Source organism: Bos indicus x Bos taurus, chromosome 29, assembly GCF_003369695.1.
Source record: "Bos indicus x Bos taurus breed Angus x Brahman F1 hybrid chromosome 29, Bos_hybrid_MaternalHap_v2.0, whole genome shotgun sequence".
NCBI lineage: Eukaryota > Metazoa > Chordata > Mammalia > Artiodactyla > Bovidae > Bos > Bos indicus x Bos taurus.
In genome coordinates, this window is record NC_040104.1 from 38,772,110 (window position 1) to 38,790,024 (window position 17,915).

At 39.0% G+C, this 17,915-nt stretch overlaps 2 protein-coding genes across 11 annotated transcripts in view; one reads left to right on the forward strand and one right to left on the reverse strand.

The window, feature by feature from the left end:
- ANKRD42 (ankyrin repeat domain 42) overlaps positions 1-2,079 on the forward strand; it is a 62,742-nt gene extending 60,663 nt beyond the window's left edge. For 7 of the 8 annotated variants that reach the window (XM_027532420.1, XM_027532416.1, XM_027532417.1 and 4 more), the window contains one exon: positions 1-2,079. In XM_027532420.1, coding sequence (XP_027388221.1) covers positions 1-154 — 154 coding nt within the window. In that variant the 3' untranslated portion in view covers positions 155-2,079. The other variant, XM_027532418.1, reaches the window with a different exon arrangement.
- CCDC90B (coiled-coil domain containing 90B) overlaps positions 1,648-17,915 on the reverse strand; it is a 26,384-nt gene continuing 10,116 nt past the window's right edge. Inside the window, exons 2-9 of one of the 3 annotated variants that reach the window (XM_027532428.1) lie at positions 14,324-14,443; positions 12,178-12,281; positions 9,000-9,101; positions 7,983-8,024; positions 7,821-7,892; positions 7,660-7,713; positions 5,408-5,522; positions 1,648-2,330 (exon numbers count right to left, since the gene is read on the reverse strand). In XM_027532428.1, coding sequence (XP_027388229.1) covers positions 2,275-2,330; positions 5,408-5,522; positions 7,660-7,713; positions 7,821-7,892; positions 7,983-8,024; positions 9,000-9,101; positions 12,178-12,281; positions 14,324-14,443 — 665 coding nt within the window. In that variant the 3' untranslated portion in view covers positions 1,648-2,274. The remainder of the gene's footprint in view (positions 2,331-5,407; positions 5,523-7,659; positions 7,714-7,820; positions 7,893-7,982; positions 8,025-8,999; positions 9,102-12,177; positions 12,282-14,323; positions 14,444-17,915) is intronic. The other 2 variants (XM_027532427.1, XM_027532429.1) reach the window with 2 other exon arrangements.

The window sequence follows — 17,915 nt, forward strand, 5'->3', positions numbered from 1 at the left end:
GACTCCAGTTCAGAATGGCTTGAAGGACAGGATCATGGAGCTCACTTCCTCCCACAAATACATCAAAAAATGCATCAACACGTGGAACAGTTCTCACAGAATACCTACAAATGCTTGCAGATCTCATAGAACCAAAGCTCCAATCCCCACATAACTGGGAGGATGAAGGGAAAGGGAGAAGAGGAATCGGGACGGGACCTGCACGCCTGGGCACGTGCTGTGGAAGAATGCCTGCGAGGCAGGAGCCTCCTGCGGGGCTGGCAGGCTGGCCAGGACAGGTAGGACACCTCAGGGGCTGGAGGGCGGGGTGGAGTTGGTCCACGGAGCTGAAGGGCACAGAGGGACCAACACGGAAGGTCCTGGCCACGTCCCCACACTTCCAGCCCAAGACGCATACCTGCTGGCGTGCGTGGCATCTGGGTGCGAAAACCTGGGCTTCAGCCAAGACCTGAGGAGGGGACTCAGTCTGGCTGCGCAGGGACAGCCCAGCGGGTCTGGAGCAGGGTCCAGGCCACGACTGCTTGTGCACACGTGCAGGTGGGGCTGCAGGCTGCGCTGACGGCTGGCCGTCCCGCTGCAGTGCTGGGATGCACTCCGGCAGGCTCCTGCTCTGGTGGACTTGTCAACTAGAACCGTGTGCGTGCGTGCGCCTGGGGGCCTCTGGGCCACTCGTGGACTCCACAGCTGCAGCTCCAGTGGCTTGCACGCTGGTGGCTTGCTGAGTACCTGTGCTCTGAACTAATCACCAGGGCTTGATCCCACAGGAGCAGAATGGAATGAGCGCTGTGTGTAGAAAGGCTGGTCCCAGACAGGAGTGGGGAGAAGTGGCTGGGCTACCAGGGCCTGCTTCTCCTTTAATCTCACTGAACCACCTGTGGCAGGACAGCTGAGTGGTTCCAGTGTTATGCTATTGGAGCTTCCTTCACATGGAGGGAAGACATAGTCCCTCTTAAAATTTTAGCGTATTTTAAATTGTGCAAATGAATAATTTACCTGTTTACTGTCTATCTTCAACTGAGATCCTCAGTTCCATGGGAAGCTCTGCATGTGGGGACCAGCATGTCCACAGCAGGCATTCTTATTTGAGTGAGTAAATGTACTGTAGAATTTATTGCAATATGATCTTTACTTATTTACATACAATTTATAATGTGTTAAGAATTTTCTTAGTCAAGTGCATTCTGAGATATTTTAAATCAGAATACAAAATAATGTGTACAGAAAGTTTTGTTTTACAAACAAGTCAGCTGTTAGATCTTTGAAACAAATTTAGTTGGAAAGTGTCTGATTCTCACTCACTAGACCATATATATGGGCTAGTCTTTTGACTGCTCTACAATTTAGATTCCCTATTTATAACTAAACAAATGATGGAGGTCATTTTGAGTAACTAATGGATCATCAAACTTTAAAGTTTTGCCAAGGCATTATGAAACCTTGAAATAGTTAGCACTTCTTGGCCTTGGCTTCTTGATCTGGCTAAAACTGACGGTCTGAGATGAAATGGTATTTTGTACTTTCTTGAAATATATATCCTATTAATAGACGCCATTATCAAAGAAAATAGACCCAGTAATGGCAAAACAAAAATATAAAATTCCCCATGATTTTCTTGACAGTAGGGATTACGTGCCAGTAGACATGTGCTGGATTTTAAAAAGCTTTGTTTTATGTAGTAAATTTAAGATGGGTTCCCAAGAAGCAAGGATAAACCGGGTTTTGTGAATTAGAAATTAACAACTCTATGGATTTCATACTGAGTGTCATATACTTGAACTAGGGCACATATTGTTTTAAAATTTACTGTTTTAGTTCATTACCAAAAACCTAACTCTAGCCATATGATAAGTTGCTTTTAAAATCCAAACAACTTTGTTATTGTATATATTTTATATGAATACAGTAACAAGCGTGTGGGCTCGGGAATAGTTTTCAGATTTGCAACAGATACGAAAGAAATCCTGTATGATTTACAGTTCAAGTAAACATACAAAAAAACTAGTTCAGTTTCTATGAGCTATCAAAAGCATAAAGACAAAAGCCCTATCTCCAATCAATCAAGTCTGGAATGGCCTCTTTCAACATAATAAAGACATACATGAAAAACAAAGACAAAATATACCTTTCCGTTCTAAAATATTTCCTTTTAGTCTATGTACTTTAAATAATCGTGTATTCAGTTCCTACTGAATGTTCAGAGTAAATCCATCCAGGCAGTGTTCCAAGAGTCAAAGCACTGGAGTAGGAGCATGCATAGCTACAGCAATTCCACTGTTATTTCCAGAGTCGATAAAATCCCAATGCTATTGCCAGGCAAGTAAACACTGAGGCTGTGAAAAGAAGCAGCTATGTTATAGGTCATGCATTTGAGATTATCCTGCAGAGATAAACAGAATGATGTCATTTTCAATTTAAGTTGAAAGCAAAAAAAAAAAAAAAAAAAATCAGGAAATCCAGCCAGTTTTCTACCTTAGCTTAATTTTCTAGGGGATGAAAAACCTAACAATAAAGGATATCCATTAGGGCATGATTAATACCAATTCTTCTTAGAAGCTTCCTATATTTTACATAAGGATGACAATAATTTAAAAGTATAGATGGTACATCCATTAGAAGCTATAAACAGTGTTTCATGTCATTATTATTACATTAACAATACTACTTTAAATAATTACAAATTAATTTTAGATATAATTTTTAAGTGAAAAACTTTTCTTGCTGACATTAAAAATTATGTCATTAAGACAGAAGAACAGACATCCACATATCCATAAGACAAATTTAATTGTCTTAAAAGTACATTTAAAGTGATTTCATAATTAAAAATTAATAAAAAATGAATTTTTAATGAAAACCCTTCAAAAACAACTCAGTGAGGTAGAAGAAAAGGCAGAAAAGGCATCAGACTTTTAAAATAGTTCATATACCACCTGTTGTCTGTGTTACATCACTCTAAAGAGAAAACCTTTCTGTTTTCCTCAAGGTGGTGAATCTGGGTGAGGCTTTTGGACTCCCTAGGTTTTTAGTTTGTTTAAACAGCCATGATTTTAGAGACTCTGAGATGAAAAGCAAACTTCAATATTAAAGACATAAGAAACAGCCATTCTTAGTAAAGCTATCCTATTTTTAATGTGTAAATTAATTATATATTATCCCATTTGATCACACTATTAAAACTTGGTTAATGACAAGAGTTCCCTAATTTTAAGAAATGGGATTAGGTCTAAGTCACAGTGGGAAGCTGGACATTTGAGGAGAAAGAGTAACACTTAAAGAATTTCTTGCCTTGTTGTCACTGGTCAATTACACATTCTCTCATTTGATCCTGCTGCTATTTACCATGTTCCAGGTAGTGTGCTGAAGAATTCCATATATTACCTTATTTAGCCATAATTAAAACCCTATGAAGTTGGTGATGGTATTCCCATCGAATAGATGAGGCAACAAGCTCAGAGCTGTACTGTGAGCAAGCCGTGGAAGCAGGACTCCAGGCTGTGTGTACCTGACTCTAAAGTAGACGCTGTTGCTTAAAAAGAAGAGCAGTGCCCTCAGAACAAGTAGTTGTAAATCCTCAGTGAAAAAAGGAACATAGGAAATCTTCTAACTTTCTAAACAGACTTGCTAATTTCTTTTCCCACTGCCACTAAGTCTGCTAGTCTGCCTCGTGTATGTCCACTACTGAATGAAAAGCTTTCTGGAGACCATCACCGTGCTCAGACTAACCACGACACTGATCTGTAGGTGGATACACCAGAAGAAGCCGAGTGGAACAGAAGCTCTTTCTAATGGGGTGCTTTGAGATCTGTTTTCAAAGTGGGAATGATCACTCCAAACTGGGCTGATCTGGAATTTCCCCTGAGCATTACTACTGAACAGATCTCTGGTTCCAGAGACTTTTGCTATGGTTTTTGAAACTCATTTTAGCCTTAGAATCCATTTCTTCAAATGGATCTTCAGCAGAAGCCCAATATTTGAAAAAGGCAGAAACTAAGTCATTCAAGTTGAGAGGAAGGGGGTGTGGAGGTGACCGTCAGTAGGGGGCTGGGGGCTTCATCTTTACTCCTGCTGTTGCTCCAACATAATGAGTGCCCGCCCAGAAAAATCACTGATGCTATAAAGCAGCTATTTTATTTTGGACAATAACATAAAATCTTAAATGTGTATATCTTTTTGATCCCAATTTTTAGATGTGCATAAGCAATTAATTTATATAGAAATTCTAGCATGAAGGCACAGGATGTAAATGTGTGTATGTGTATCTATTCACACATGTATATGGCTATTTGGTGCAATATTATTTTTAATAATGAAAACTTCAGAGCAGAATGTCTGTAAATAGATATTTAGGTAAATTATGATATTTTCATATTATACAATACTATGATTTCTAGTAAAAAGATATATATTCATATGGAAAGATATTCAAGACATTTGGTTAAATTTTTAAAAGTTGTAGCCTGTAGAGTATCATCTAATTACTATTTTTAAAATCTATACTGTTCACATACAGAAGGAAAAACCTAGGAAAGATATATACTACTAATAGTAAATACATATGGGGAGGAGAAGGCTTTCATTTTTACTATATTGCTTTTGAATTATATGACCAATTTAGGATGAAAATATATTACTTTTTAGAAAAAAGAAAAATACTATTCGAGGGCATTCTCCCTAACTCCTTGGGGCTCTATAAACCGGTCAGGTCACAAGGTTGTGACTCAGTATGTGACAGACTCATTCTGGGCAGTATCCCTGCTTCCTCAGCTGGATTCAAGAATGGAGGTAATTTGTACCCCTTTGTTGCTGTGGTGTTTAATGCTGCTGCTGCTAAGTTGCTTCAGTCGTGTCCGACTCTGTGCGACCCCATAGACGGCAGCCCACCAAGCTCCCCCGCCCCTGGGATTCTCCAGGCAAGAACACTGGAGTGGGTTGCCATTTCCTTCTCCAATGCATGAAAGTGAAAAGTGAAAGTGAAGTCGTTCAGTCCTGTCTGACTCAGCGACCCCATGGACTGCAGCCCACCAGGCTCCTCCGTCCATGGGACTTCCCAGGCAAGAGTACTGGAGTGGGATGCCATTGCCTTCTCCGTGGTGTTTAATAGCCTGTATCTATTTTGGTGATTTGTACCTAAAAAATATTCATTTTTTTTCATTGTGGAATACCTAGTTTAATCTTTGTATAATTTTGTATGGGTGTTTATGTGTATCTTTGATTTCTGTACACTTTTTCCTATTCAGAGGATGCAGAGCTGCCTATTAAACTTACGTTTTCCAAGTACTGCAGGGGACCAAACAATAAATCTGTTACAGCTCCTCCTTTTGTGTCACATGGCTACCTTGGGAGGTAGGAGCTAATAGGTCTGAAAACCAAATGATAGTAATTCCTTTCTCTGACAACACAGTCTTACCTGCAAGATAACGAATTGTCTCAAGCTTGTTGGATTCCATCAGGGTTTTTAAAGAAGCAATTTCAGTGTCAATTTTGTTACCAATCTCTGAAATAATTCCTCTGGTTTTGGTATCCTGTAGTAATTAAGAATAAGATAATTAGATTTTGTCTCTATGTATCATGGACAGAAATGTTGACTTTAGAAACCCTCATGTAGGGGCTAATTTTGTGTTACAAAAGTTTTAAGTGGGGAAATAGCTTAAAAGCATGGTGATATAAAAACTACATGAACATTATAAACTGACAAAAACTATTCCTTCTACTTTGATATTTGGAGACTACTAGGATTATCACAGCAGAGAAGGCGATGGCACCCCATTCCAGTACTCTTGCCTGGAAAATTCCATGGACAGAGGAGCCTGGTAGGCTGCAGTCCATGGGGTCGCAAAGAGTCGGACACGACTAAGCGACTTCACTTTCACTTTTCACTTTCATGCACTGGAGGAGGAAATGGCAACCCACTCCAGTGTTCTTGCCTGGAGAATCCCAGTGATGGGGGACCCTGGTGGGCTGCCGTCTCTGGGGTTGCACAGAGTCAGACACGACTGAAGCGACTTAGCAGCAGCAGGATTATCACATTCTGGGCACATTCTGCTAAAAACCTCATAGGAAGTTACAGGCATACCTTATTTTACTGCATTTTGCAAAATCTGCATTTTTTAAAAAAACAAATTGAAGGTTTGTGGCAACTTTGAGTCAGGTAGGTTTATCAGCACTGTTTTTCCTAAGCATTTGCTCACTTCATGTCTCTGTGTCACATTTTGGTAATTTTCACAATACTTCAAACATTTTCGTTATTACTATATTTATTTTGATTTGTGATCAGTGACTTTTGATGTTATTATTGCAAAAAGATTACTACTCGGTAATGGCAAAAAGATTACTACTCGGTAATGGCTCAGAAGATAACTGGTTAACATCTTTTTAGTGACTGTTATTTTTTAATTAAGGTATGGATATTGTTTATTGAGACATGCTATTATTGCATACTTAATAAATACAGTATACTGTAAATGTAAATTTATAAGAACTGGGAAACTGAAAAATTGCTGTGCCTCCCTTTATTACAATATTTGCTTTATTGCTGTGTCTGGAACTGGACTTGGAGTGTCTCTAAGGTATGCCTGAATTTGAGACCTAAATATACAAGGATAAACTAAGAAGCAAAAATGTTAGTCACAGAACTATCACTTTATGGGTATAAAGTCCTTAAGATATCATAGTTAAAACTGTATCTTTTACAAAAGGAAAAACCAACCAGATTTATGATAAACCGACACCAATATTAAAGACCATGGTAGATATGCCTATTGAGTTAATGCTGAATGTTTCGTGCACAGAGGCTAATAAAGGGTAGGAAGAGAAGGTGATACTTAGAGCTCAGAAATTAGCTGTGAGAGAATTTGATTTCATCTCCTTTACCTGGCCAAGAAGTTAGAGAAGGGAACAGGCTACTTGGAAAGGCAAATGGTACCTGTACTTCTACTGAATTATAATCAAGAATGATGTCTCTCATGTTAGAATGTAGACCAAGTGGCTTATAACTTTTAAAAAAGGAAAAGACCAGGCTGAGTCAGAAAGCTAGGTTTTATTCAGCCATAGAGATTAAGTAATGATTACAGTTTAGGATTACTGAGAGACAAACAGTATTTATGAGTATGGAGTTTAGAATCCATGTTCACGTCCTGGCTCTACCACTTACTAGCTCTGTGACCTTTACTTCCCAAGGCTTCACTTTCCGAACTGGTAAAATGGGAGAAAGAGTGCCTGCCTCAACCAGAGGCTGATACAATAACTAAATAAATAGTAAGTAAAGTAGGATCTAACATATAATAAGCACTCAATAAATATTTACTTAAAAAATAATGTGAGAGAACTACTTGAATCTAGCACTTAAATACTATGACTCCCTGGTCTTTTTGAAAAAATAGTTCTCTTCCATATAAAAATAGTTGAAAAAAAGTGCTACCTGGAAAGCTTGATTCTGACTCAGAAGTCACAGCTCCAGGACTACCACCCACCTAGCGGCAGCTTCCCCCAAAGTACTGGTACCTATAGTAGCAGCTATGAGGAAATGACAGGCTGTATAGGGCCAGCTTGTTCAAGTCCTGACATACAGACTGACATGCATGAGGGCAGCTACAGAGTGACACGCGTGAGGGCAGCATGACAGCGGTAGGAAAACAGAGGAACTGTTACCCAGTAGCTTACATTTCTGGTAAATTCTGTGGTTGCTTCCATAAGTTTCTTTTCTTGATCTGTAAACTAAAGGATATGACTTATCAGGAGGTTAGAGAAAAAAAAAAAAAAAAAACTAAAAATGAATTTAAAAGGAATAAGTGACCGAAAAAGTACATTTAAAAGCACATTACCATATCTGTTACTCTGCTCCTTTCTAGGTTGATATCCAGTTTGTTATCTGCTCTGATTCGACTAGTTTCATTCTGTAAAAGAAAATAAAAATATTTAAAAAGTGATCTTGTCATGAATATCTGACTACATATTCCGAAGTGGGGTAAAAAAGTTTCACTTACTATCAGTTGTTGTTTAACTTGTTCTAATTCAATTTTCATTTTCTAGGTATAAAGAAAGATCACACACAATTGGTGTTAAACCAAAAGTCCATATGATTTACCAAAAAAAATCTGAAACCCTGCAAAAGCAAAAATTGGACAATCTATGGATTTCTAATATAAAATTTGATTATAAATAAAGAAAAAAAACATAGTTCATCTTATTCAGAAAATAATATGAACATTAGAAAATGTTTTTATGTTTTAATATAGAAGTCCCCCCAGTCCATGTGGGAATATGTCCCAAGACCCCCAGTGGAAGCCTGAAACCCTGACTAGTACTGAAAGCTATGTGCGTACTGTTTTTTTCTTATGTTAACTGGTGGGTAGCATACACAGTGTGAATACTCTGGACAGAGAGATGATTCATGTCCTGTGGGGATGCAGCAGGGTGGTGAAAGACATTCTCCTACTCGGAATAGTGTGCAATTTAAAACATATGAACTGTTTATTTCTGGAATTTTCTACTTAATGTTTTCAGATTGTGTTGACTACACATAAGTACAACTGTGGAAAGCAAAAATGCAGATAAAGAGTGACCTACTGTAGTCTGCTTTAATAAAAAGTAGGTTGATATTCTAATATTTTAGGCTAGTGGATAACAAAGTTCTGACTGAATTACACAAGCATTTTTCTTTTAAGTGACAAAAACAATTAAAGAACCCTCCTCCTCCAAGCCATATTACTCTCAGCTCTGAAAACATTATTCTAAACCACACTAGAAATTTATAAAATACCTCAAAGATTTCCTCCTTTATGTGACCCATATAAAATACAACTCTTTTTTTTTTTTAACAATTCTTTAAGTATGCAAAACACTGACTTATACATAGGAAGATTAGGTATGGTTGAACACGTAGTAGACTTTTACCTAAAACTTATTTAATAACCACATGAAACTGTTTTTGGGTCCTATTCACCAAGCAGAATACTTGTGATATCAGTATTTTATTATTAATAAATTGAGACTTGTATCACCTGGTTCTCTGCTCGCAGATTTGCAAATTCACTTTTCTCTAGGATGACCATGTCTTTCCTGATGGAGTCCAAATGAGCCATTAGCTGTTGTACTGTTATTTCCTGAAATGCAAAATTAAAGTCATCTGCTGCTGCTAAATCACTTCAGTCGTGTCCGTGCGTGCGACCCCATAGACAGCAGCCCACCAGGCTCGTCCCTGGGATTCTCCAGGCAAGAACACTGGAATGGGTTGCCATTTCCTTCTCCAATGCATGAAAGTGAAAAGTGAAAGTGAAGTCACTCAGTCGTGTCCGACCCTCAGCGACCCCATGGACTGCAGCCTACCAGGCTCCTCCGTCCACGGGATTTTCTAAGCAAGAGTACTGGAGTGGGGTACCATTGCCTTCTCCGTAAAGTCATCTAGTGGTCTATATAATACCATCCCCTTACATGGAACTTCATGAAACTTAAAAAACTGTAGTGGGGCGCTCTCTGTCCCCCTTCTAATGTCTGTGTCAGAAGCTTTCTGTCTCTTTTTATACTTTAATAAAACTCTGCCACACACACACACACAAAATTATCTTTTTACAAGGTATAATGTTGCTTGGCTAAGTAAAAAAAAATTTAAGCATATGAAACCTATATATCTGAGATATCCAAACAAAAAACAGGAGATTAAAGGAGGAGAAGGATTTCCCAGTGAAGAGAAACTAATGTCTAGGTCTTTTCCATGAAAGAATCCCAGTAAATTGCTTACTTAACCTCTATGAGTTCTTCAACAAATAATCTCATTTATTTAAAAAATATCTATATGGGAAAGTTTTTATCTTTCATTGCTTTAACTCTGAAGGGTTTTCTACCATTGGAAATTTCTAGGATACTAGATAAGAGTTAGAAGTCAGGTAATAAAATAGAAGTATGGTTTAAATTAGCCCTTGTCAGCATAACATAATTAGTTTTGTTTAAATTCCTGAGTATCTTTCCTATATTTGGCAATACAAAGAATTTTTGAAAGGAAAAGTGGGCCTGCTAGCAAGGGATATTTTTGTACAAATGATTATTTTTTGGCTGTGCAACATGTGAGATCTTAGTTCCCCAACCAGGGATCGAACCTGTGCCCCCTTCAGTGGAAGCAGAGAGTCCTAACCATTGAACCACCAGGGAAGTCCCTGTATAAATGATATAAAGCAGGCTTACAAAGAAAATCTAACTTTTACCACTAAACTTCTCAAAATCATGTAGTTTGCTGATTCATCTTTTATCCCTCTTTATCAAAAAGCAGATAAGAGTATAGCCTTGAAGAATCTCTATAACATGGTTCATAAAACAAAAAAAAACCCAAACAAGATCACTCATGGAACTCCCACTCTGTCATAGTCTATGGCCGGGGTGCACTGTTGGGGTCATAGTCCTCTGCTGACCAATTCAGGGAGAAAGGCTATTTCAAAACTGACTTTTAGAAAACAGGGGCTATAAGAGTTCCAGATACATAACTAAGAAATGACTTCCAAGGGTCTGGAATGCACACATCATCTCCAAAAACAGCCCTCAGATGGCAGTCACACAGAGTGGAAGTTAAAAATGTGAGTTCTGGAGTCAGACTGCCTGGGTTTGAATCCAAATACTGTCATTTACTCTGAGACTCTGGGCAAGTTATTTATTAATGACTTTGAACTCCTCTTTGGCATAATGGAAATAACTACCTATACCTTATAGCACTGTTTTCAGGATTAAATGAGAAAATGCACATAAAACGTTCACAGTAGTATTTGGAGCACAGCTAGCGCTCAATAACAGAGAAGGCAATGGCAACCCACTCCAGTACTCTTGCCTGGAAAATCCCATGGACAGAGGAGCCTGGTAGGCTGCAGTCCATGGGGTCGCGAAGAGTTGGACATGACTGAAGCGACTTAGCAGCAGCAGCAGCACTCAATACATGTAATAAGACAGAGGCCTAATGGCTGAAGCAGGACAGTGTGACTCCAATGAATGTTCTGATGTGCAGGAAGTTTTGCTTTAAATATTATTCCTATATAAAATTAAAAGTATTTTTTATTATGTACAGTTGACATCCCTGACTGTAATACAATCCTTAACCGTCATCTTTTATGCAGTTATGCTTGAAATATGAATGAGGGGCACCTCCCTGGTAGTCCAGTGGTTGAGAATCTGCCCTGCAGTGTTGGGGGGATGTGGGTTTGATCCCTGGTCAGGGAACTAAGATCTCACATGCCTTAGGGCAGCTAAGCCCGTGTGCCACAACTACTGAGCCAGTGCACTGCAACTAAGACTTGACACAGCTAAATAAATAAATACTTAAAAAAAAAAAAGAAATATTAAGGAGAATTACCTCAGAAGTCATACAGAAGTGGCTTCAAGGGGCTGTCAGTCTTGTTCCCCCAAAATATGATTATGAAGCACTTCTAAGGCATTAACTATATTATTATTTTTGTTTTAATCTTTAATAAACATTTTATTACAGAATAAATATACTCATTCTGTATGAATATAATAACGAATAGTAAGGAGAGAGAAAAAAGATCCTTTCCTAAGTGATCAATGCAAAGAAATACAGGAAAACAACAGAGTGGGAAAGCATCTTAAGCCAGGTGATACATGAAGTCCTTCCCAGCCATGCAGGGCTTCTCCTGCAATGCAGGAGACCTGGGTCCCATCTCTGGGCCGGGAAGATCCCCTGGAGAAGTAGTACGGCTACCCACTTCAGTATTCTTGCCTGGAGAATTCCATGGACAGAGGAGCCTGGAGGGTACAGTCCATGGGGTCGCAAAGAGTCGGACACGACTAAGTGACTCACACTTCCCAGCCTTGTAAGTAGCTTTCCAAGTTTGTGAAAATTAGCCAGCACACACACACGACTGCAGTCAAGTGGTCAGCTCCTCTACTGTGGTGGGCTTTCTATGGGGAAAGCCTTTTTTCACTAACCGTCTACCACCATCTCATGTCTCAAATAAAATAATTATCTTACACAATGAAAGATCTGACAATTTCATTCTGTGTGTTACCGTAATTTTGTGATGACCATTCTAACTCCTCAATCTCTCTGGATACTGACTTTACTAAAGGATTCTGGTCCCTTTAGAGAGAACAATAAGGAAGATGCAGGTGTGTACGGAAGGTGGGTTATGAAAAAGATTATCTTAATGAGACTATCAGAAGTGATAAAAATGAAAATCTTACCTGCTGAGCTTGAGTGACCATCTCCTTATAGATAGTATCGAGGCTGACATTTGATAAAGTGGTTAATGCTGATACAATTGTTTCTGCTTGTGCTTTGTCAAATCCTATAAACAGCAAATAGGTATTTATATTTTTTAAAAAGTGCACATCCATCTCAAAATAGACTTCCATCATTTAAATTTTCATAAAGTTGACTCTTGAACAACATGGATTTGAACTGACTAGGTCCACTTAAGGCTTCCCTGGTGGCTCAGAGTTAAAGCGTCTGCCTGCAATATGGGAGACCTGGGTTCGATCTCTGGGTCAGGAAGATTCCCTGGAAAAGGAACTAGCACCCCACTTCAGTATTCTTGTCTGGAGAATCCCATGGATGGAGAAGCCTGGTGGTCTACAGTTCATGGGGTCGCAAAGGGTCAGACACGACTGAGCGACTTCACTCACTCACTCAGGTCTATGTAGATGCAGATTTTTCTCAATAGTAAATACGAATATACCAAGCAATCTGTGGTTGGTTGAACCCATGGATGAGGAATTGTGGACAGAGGGCCACTATAAAGTTACAGGCAGATTTTCAACTGCGCAGGCAGTCGGTGTCCCTAACCTCTGTGTTGTTCAAGGGTCAACTGAAGCCTTTTGAAAAAACAAAAAGGTTATAATTAAAAACCAACAGATTATACTAAGTTACTCTCTAAAAGCACTCTCCAATTTTAATTCCACTGATCCATTTCCCCATATCTACATCAACATTGGTATTACTGGTCTTTTTTTTTAAGTATATAATTGGTATAAAAATGGTATTGCGTTGTTATTTTTTATACTTAAAACTTGCATTTAAATATCTTTACACATGGGCTTCCCTGATAGTTCAGCTGGTAAAGAATCCACCTATAATGTAAGAGACCTGGGTTCGATCCCTGGGTAGAGATCTCCTGGAGAAGGGATAGGCTACCCACTCCAGTATTCTTCTGGGTTTCCTGGGAGGCTCAGACAGTAAAGAATTTGCCTGCAATGAAGGAGACCTGGGTTCGATCCCTGGGTGGGGAAGATTCCCTGGAGGAGGGCATGGCAACCCACTCCAGTATTCTTGCCTGGAGAATCCCCATGGACAGAGGAGCCTGGTGGGCTATACAGTTCATAGGGCTGCAGAGTCAAACACGACTGAGCGACTAAGCACCACAGCACATCTTTACATATATTTATTTTTCTGTGAGCTATTTATGGCCTCTGTCCATTTTTCTATAAAACTGCTTAACTTTTCTTATTGATTCATATGAATTCTTTGTATATTAAAGCAACAGGCTCATTGTCACATATGTTGCTAACATTTTTAACCTTATAGATATCCTTTGATACACAGATTTAAATATTTCTGTGGTCACATGTCTTTACTTTCATTGCCTTTCAGTCTGTCTTGCTTCCTTACTCTATTAAAGTCTAAAAATATTTCTGTAATATTTTTTACGGTTTTCTTTTTTCTTTTACATTTAGCTTTTAATCAATCTAGAATTTATTTTCAGTAAAGAAATTTATTCCAATAGCCAGTCATTTATCATAACTCATTTATTAAAGTCCTTCCTTTCCCTAATTTGTAATGCCTTTTTTATTGCTTTCTAAGATATATATATACACACACACCTTACAATGATATATATATTCATATATGTGCACACACTCGTTTCTGAATGCCACTTTATTCCTTTAAGTCAGCTCTTCTATTTCTATAGTATCACATACTTTAAGTAACTGTTTTGATATCTGGTAATTTTTTGTGACTGTTCTTTGATTTTTTCTAATTTTTAATAGAAAATAAAAATTTGTTTTTCTTTTTTTCTGTTGTGCTTGTACTTCCACATGAACTTAGTATCAGCCTAGAAACAATGGTTGTTTTTTGTACATAATTGGAATCATTCTGTACACGTAATCTTATACAATGCTGTTTTCACTGAACATATCTTGAGCATTTCTCTTTTCAGTAAATATTCTTTTAAGTTATACCATTTTCATGACTAAAATACTCTACTTATGGACAGGTTTTATATTTAAATAATGACTTGTAATGGTTGATAACAGTGATATTGTCTTGATTAGGTAATCTATTATGAGTGTTGTTAACATTCTCCTTTCAAGAGGGATCCACGTTTCTCACCATGAGCTTCCAAGTCCAGGACCAATGCATGTGTATCAAAAGTTAATTTCCTTTGTTCTAAAGGAGTTATGTCCACTCGCCTCATATCATATCCTTCCTTGGTTTTGGTGGTGAAGAAGTCTGAAAGGAGAATTATTTTTCTGTAGTTAACAGAAGCATCACACTCTAGCTTCTAAAGCATTTCCCCCATAAACCTATAATATAGTTCCAGCTCTTCTGCTCAGGAATTCTGTAATTTCAAGCAAGATAACTCCTGAGTCCATTGTTCTTTTATCTGAAAAAAGTCTCCAACATTATTCTGTACCTAGAAAACAATCAATAAATGTTTTCTTTTAGTATTCTGAAATTTTAAGAGTCAGTTTAAGTAATATAATATATATCAAGGACTTTGGATATTACTGCCACAAAACTGCCCAACTCTCCTCAGAAGTCTTTCATAGAGCTATAATAATTGTTTATACATATGCCCCCATCTAAAGTAGTTTTCTATCCTCCCACTGTTAAACATCCACATTTTATTTCCTACACAGTTCTTAGTTCTAACTGGAAATTACCTTATTTACTGTTCGTCTCTCTGAACCAGAATGTCAGCTCCATGAGGCCTCGACTGTTTTCATTACTGTATCTTTAGCACCTAAAACTGGGGAAGGAAATGGCAACCCACTCCAGTATTCCTGCTTAGAGAATCCCATGCACAAAGCCTGAGCCTGCTGGGTGACAGTCCATGGGGTTGCAAAGAGTCAGACACGACTTAGCAGCTGAGCACAGTACCTAAAACAGTGCTTGGCAGTTAGTTGGGTCATGATATTTTATTGTTGAGCCAATCCGTGAACTGGATTTAAAATCCTGGAGTATTTAGTGGTATCAACATAAAAGACCTAATAAGTTTTTCTTAGTTTTGAAATAAATGTCCTATTTCAATAACTCTCGATTTTTAACCTAGACACAAAATGGTCCTGTTTTATCTACTGCTGATGATTTTATTAAAAAGTGAACTCTGACCACACAAAACTTTATTGCTATTATTATGTATTAAGTAAAATAACTGCTAATTAGCATAAACACTAGTTAAACACAAGGTACTATACTAGATACTTTATATTCTACCAAGGCCAGGTGGTATTATCCATCTTTTTAGATAAGAATATCAAGCCTAGGAAAAGTAAAGCCTAAGGTTTTGCCTAAGGTCATAGAGTCTCTGGCAGCATTGGGATTCAGACTGGAAACGCCCTGTTTCCTCACGCTGTCCTTTTTATCCTAAGTCACTTAAGACATCTAGGCACTTCAAAGACAAAGCTGCAACCTCAAGTATCACTTATTCTGCTAGTATAGTATATGGCGAATGTGATTCCTTCCCATGTATCTTGCCAGTCAAAAAACATCTGCATGCTAGGCATGTGTTGGGCACAGGGATGATGAGCAAAACCAGACATAACAGATGTCTTCACTGACTTCATAGACTGGAAGGCAGGAAACAGATTTTTTCTTTTTTAATCTAAACATAAACTCTAAATTCAAATAATGAAAGAGTAATGTCCAGTCCTTTAGACTAATTCATTCAAGTACTCAGATGAGTTCTGGTAACCAGATATAAAAGGAAGCAAATGTAAAGGTGGAGCAATTCTGCACGTGTGCACACACACAGAGACACACATTAGCACAGAGGTCAGCAATCTCCCTGGCTTTGAGTGCCATCTGGAACAGGGGCCCCAACCCCTAAGCCATGGACCAGGTGCCAGGCCGTACGGCAGGAGGGAGAAGCAGGTGGGCAAGCGAGGCGGCATCTGTGTCTGCAGCCTCTCCCCTGCCCGCGTTACCACCCGAGCTCTGTCCCCTGTCGTATCGGGTGGCAGTAGGCTCTATCCTCGTGGGAGTGCAGACCCTACTGTGAACTGCGCGTGTGAGGGGTCTAGGCTCCTTGTGAGAAACTAACACCCAATGATCTGGTGGACAAGTGAGGCAGTGATGCCAGTGCTGGGGAGCGGCTGCAAATACCAGTTACCATTAACAGCGGCTTGACTGCACAGAGACCATAAGTCAACTGCTTGCAGACTCATATGAAAACCGTATCAGGGAATGTCAACTGGCAATTCAGCTGCATCTGGTGGCAAGCTTTAAGTCAGAACCCAGTATTCTAGTCCATGCGTGGCCTGTCCATGATTTACCACTTCTGCACTTGATCATCTTACCTTTTCCTTATCTTCTAAATTTTTAAACACGTTCATATCTGCTAATTCTTGCATCTGTCAATTCTAGCTTGGTTTCAAATGGTTGATTTTTCGTCTTCATTATGGGGTTATGATTTTTTCATGCTTGATGATTTCTGATTGGATACTAAAAAGATTGTTACCTTGTTTGGTGGTGGATATATCTGTATTATAAATATTCTTGAACTTCATTCAGGAATGCACTGAAATTACTTAGAATTGGTTTGACTTTTCTCCTTATATACATATAAACGTATGTGTATGTGTGTGTGCATATAGATGTATGAAACATCCAGGAAGATTGAAAAAAAAATCTGGAGAATGGTAGGTTCTATAATACTGCTACAAAGGTAGGAGAGTAGATACAGGGAATAGGGCGAATGGAGGAGAAAACCAGACTGACCAGACTGTGAGGATCATGGCTTGCCGTGCAACGGTATTTAAAGTTTATCCTATAGGCCAGTGGTTCTCAACCTTATTTGTGTATCAGATTCAGCCATGAAGATTTTGAAAAATAAATATACCTAAATATAAGTTTTGGAGCTACTTGTGTAGTAGTTTTGAGGTACAGTCCAAGCCTATAATGCTTTAAAATCTTAACAGGCAGGACTAATGCAGTCAAATTTCTAAGTCAAAGCAGCCACTATTGGTCAAAGTTCTATGAAAACAGTAACAAAATGAATATGCTCTTCAACATTTGTATTGTGTGCGTTTTCTAGCTCTTCAAAGAAAGTAGAATAAAAAACGTAAAACTGAAGCACACTGTGGAGTCCATACATAGCTGCTGCTCTTCCTGCCTCACTCACAGTGGTCTGCTTTCTTTCCTAAGTAGTAAGCCTGCAGAGGCAGCTGGCTTGTAATATTTTGTGTGGACATGTGAGTTACGTGTAAATCACATGCAAAGAAACAGAATCATTTCTTAGATGGCCCAACTGAAGAATATTTTATCTTAGGGGAGACATCAAGATGGCAAAATAGAAGAGGGTAGAGCTCACAGAACACACAATTCTCACAAAACACTCACTGAACACTAGCATATCTCATACAGTCAAAGTTTCAAGAAAGGTCATCATGTACTGTGGTGGGATTAAAGGGGAAGAGAGAGAGAAAGAAAAGAATTGGGATGGAACCGGTGCAAGAAAAAAGTTCCCTCACTCTGGGAACCCCCATCACTGGCTAGGCGATCAGCTGGGACAGACAGGGTGCTGCAGAGGCTCAGAGAAGAGAGCAGCAGAGGCCTGCGTTAGGCAGGCGGAGCTGGTCCTGGCCACCTCACTTGCCCCAGCCTGAGACACGCATCTGCCGGTGCGCCTGGGGGCGGACAGATTGTGGAGAGGTCTGCCCTGTCAGTCCAACGGGGCTGGAGTGTGGTCTGGGTTGCAACT